Raw genomic sequence first — 3,617 nt, forward strand, 5'->3', positions numbered from 1 at the left:
TATATATAGTAGCATATCCCTAGAACAACTGGTAAGAGGAGTACTCTGAAGAAACTAGAATATAAGACATTTTTTCAGGTATTCCTACTTTTTTGTTAAATACATAATTCAACATGTGTTCATTCATAGTCCTGATGCCTTCAGTGTTAATCTACAATCTAAACAGTCATGAAGATAAAGGAAACCCATTGAATGAGAAGATGGTTCCTTCCTTTTCATGATGGGTTTATAATAATAATATAATTATAAAGTTTATAATTAGTTTATTATTATAATACAAGTCCAAACACATTTTCCGCAAGTGTACCTTGTGGATCTGAAGCCCAGAAGGAGGTCAGGGGCCGAATCCAAACTAGATTCCACAGGGGTACAAACCCTGCTTTGTTTTCATCAGTAACCATGGCTACAGCAGAGTGTCCTGTAATTGGCCCGTTAGTGAGGCTACTTCCAGCCTCCAGAGTGTCCAAGTCCACAGAAGTCTCTGGGGTCTGGCATTGGAAATAACAGAGAGATCTGCCGGGGGGGGGGGGGCTCATTACTGTCAAACTATACAGGGACCATGATGAAATCACACATCAGAGTCCCCCCCCCCCCTGCTGTCTGTCCCCCAGACATCTCCCTGAAGCACCAACAATGTAATACATGTTAAAGATCTTTGGCCTGGACAGGAAATACAGTTGTCACTGCCCTTTAACCCTCAAGTTGTCCTCATGTTGTCCCCAAGTTGTCTTTATGTTGTCTTCATGTCGTCCTCATGTCGTCACGTTTTTTTCACGTTGTCAACCACGTTCTCCTCATGTCCTCTTCATGTATTCCTAATGTTGTCGTCATGTTGTCGTCATGTTGTCTTTTATCATTGTTCTTTTTAATTAAAAGTAGTTCTAGGAAAAAGTTGACATATTCCAGTCTGTGATTATCCATCAACATCCATTTCTTTCATTTTAGTCTCAATAATTCCTAATTTCTGCTTCAACTCAAACATTAGGTATAATTTCCTATAAATGTGGTTTATTGACCATATATTCCAAAAATAACTGTAAAACTGAAGTTAATAAGTTAGTGTTACGTAGTGTTGAAAACGTCAAAAAAAGTGACAAACATTGAAAACAATAGAATAGAATAAAATTCCTTTATTGTCATATATACACAAGTACACAGTACCTGTAGAACGAGATTGAAGGAGCGGAGTGGAGTCAGTGAGTGCACATGTGAGTTCAGGCTTGATAGAGAATTCATTTTTATAAAGTCTTTTATTGCTTATTTCTTTGTAGTAGTTTCTTAAGCAGTATAACTTTCATGCTTATTAGTTTAACTTTCATGCTTATTATATGCACATTTAACAAACTGTGTTTCTAACAAGCTGTGTTTCTCTAGTTGCCGCTGTTTCTCGCAGAAGTTGTAAATGTCTCACTGCTATATATCACAGGTAGTAAAGGTCTTAGTTTTCGAGGTCAGTCAAAGTACACGTCGCCCAAGCGGCCTGCACTTTGACCTGGTTCTTCAGCGTAGGCATAAACCAAACAACAGATGTCCTCTTTGTATCAACAACTGTGAATCTTTGTGTAATAAAAACAACTGGCTACAGAGAAATAGTTGAAGTTCCCTGTGAGCGATGCTGAAGATAGGTCGCTCTCATGTGTGCTTCCCTCTTGCAATTGTCTATTAACTGGTCATTTGCCGTCTGCGTCTTGTTTTCTAGCTTGAACGTCTTTATTTAGTAAGTTAAAGTGTCCTGAACCTGACAAGGCTGGTTATGGCCTTTGGGAGGAAACTGTTCTTGAGTCTGTTAGTGCGTGCTCTGATGCACCTGTAGCGCTGTCTTGAGGACAACAGGTCAAACAGAACAGAGCGGGGGGGCTGTGCTTGGTAATATCAGCAGGTCAGCAGGCTCTCAATGGACGGGCGGTAGAAAGTCAGCAGCAGGTTGGAGTCCTGGTTCCTGAGGACCATGAGGAAGTGTAGTTGCTGCTGGGCCTTCTTGGTGACAGCTGTGATGTTGGCTGTCCAGCTGACATGAGGACGAGGGAAAACGTCAAAAGTGTTGAAAAAAGGGACAAACTTTTTCTTTGCCCTGAAGAAGAAAAAGGATAGTCTTGTGATGTATTTGTGCATGTGATTGTGTGTATTTGTGTGTGTGTGTGTGTGTATTTCTTTGTGTATGTGTGTGTGTATTTGTGTGTGTTTCTGTGTGTATGACATCTAAGTGTGTGTTTCTGTCTGTGTGTATGTGTGTGTATGCTTGTGTGTGTGTATGTGAGTGTCTGAGTGTCTGTGTTTGTGGGTGTGTGTGTGTGTGTGTGTGTGTGTGTGTGTGTGTGTGTGTGTGTGTGTGTGTGTGTGTATGTCTTGACCTGAGGAACAACAACCTGCAGGATTCAGCAGGGAAGCTGATCTCTAATGGATAGTTTTAAATTAACTTTTGAACGTTTTCCAGCACTTTGACATTTCTTTCCCTTTTCTTAAAAAACGTTATTCACTTGTGTCTCTTTTGTACCTGTTAGGCTTTGTAACTCATTTACAAATGCTCTGTAAAGCTTAGAAAGTGCTCACTTTAGATTACAACTAATTCAGTAGTAACCCCTGAGTTAATAAATTGACATGTTGGTTAAGTGCTTGTTATAGCCCCCCCACCCCACCCTTCCTTTCCATTAGATGTGACCCATCTCTAGATATTGTAGCCAGGCAATGCTTACAACATGGAGTTGTCATGTAACCACGATTCAGTTAAGCCTAAAAAAATCTAAAAAAGATGAAGCACTTGTTCAGACTTTGGAGCAAGGCTACCGATGTTGATATGGCCTCAGAAAAAAAGAGACCCCTAGGTTTGAGTTGTTGATCCAAGATCAGTCGAGGTTGATCGACACTTTTGAAAAAGTGGATGAAAAAAGTAAACTTGAAATTTGACCTTCTATCAATCTATCTATCTCTCTATCTATCTATCTACAGCGGTGTGAAAAAGTGTTTGCCCCCTTCCTCATTTCCTGTTCCTTTGCATGTTTGTCACACTTAAGTGTTTCGGAACATCAAACCAATTTAAACAATAGTCAAGGACAACACAAGTAAACACAAAATGCAATTTGTAAATGAAGGTGTTTATTATTAAAGGTGAAAAAAAATCCAGACCATCATGGCCCTGTGTGAAAAAGTGATTGCCCCCCTTGTTAAAACATACTATAACTGTGGTTGTCCACACCTGAGTTCAATTTCTCTCGCCACACCCAGGCCTGATTATTAACACACCTGTTCACAATCACGGCATCACTTAAATAGGAGCTGCTTGACACAGTAAGGTCCACCAGAAGATCCTTAAAAGCTACACATCATGCCGAGACCCAAAGAAATTCAGGAACGATTGAGAAAGAAAGTAATTGAGATCTATCAGTCTGGAAAGGGTTATAAAGCCATTTCCAAAGCTTTGGGAATCCAGCGAACCACAGTGAAAGCCATTATCCACAAATGGAGAAGACATGGAACAGTGGTGAACCTTCCCAGGAGTGGACGGCCGCCCAAAATTACCCCAAGAGCGCAGCGACGACTCACCAAGAGGTCACAAAAGACCCCACAACAACGTCCAAAGAACTGCAGGCCTCACTTGCCTCAGTTAAGGTCAGCGTTCA

General features: G+C 40.8%; 1 protein-coding gene across 1 annotated transcript in view; it reads right to left on the reverse strand.

The window, feature by feature from the left end:
* Positions 1–1,872: 1,872 nt before the first annotated feature.
* Positions 1,873–3,617, reverse strand: part of LOC117938798 (olfactory receptor 142-like) — a 3,670-nt gene continuing 1,925 nt past the window's right edge. The window contains 1 exon segment of the mRNA XM_034863687.1: positions 1,873–2,008. Within this exon segment, the coding sequence (XP_034719578.1) occupies positions 1,873–2,008 (136 nt within the window).

Source organism: Etheostoma cragini, chromosome 3 (assembly GCF_013103735.1).
Source record: "Etheostoma cragini isolate CJK2018 chromosome 3, CSU_Ecrag_1.0, whole genome shotgun sequence".
Lineage (NCBI taxonomy): Eukaryota > Metazoa > Chordata > Actinopteri > Perciformes > Percidae > Etheostoma > Etheostoma cragini.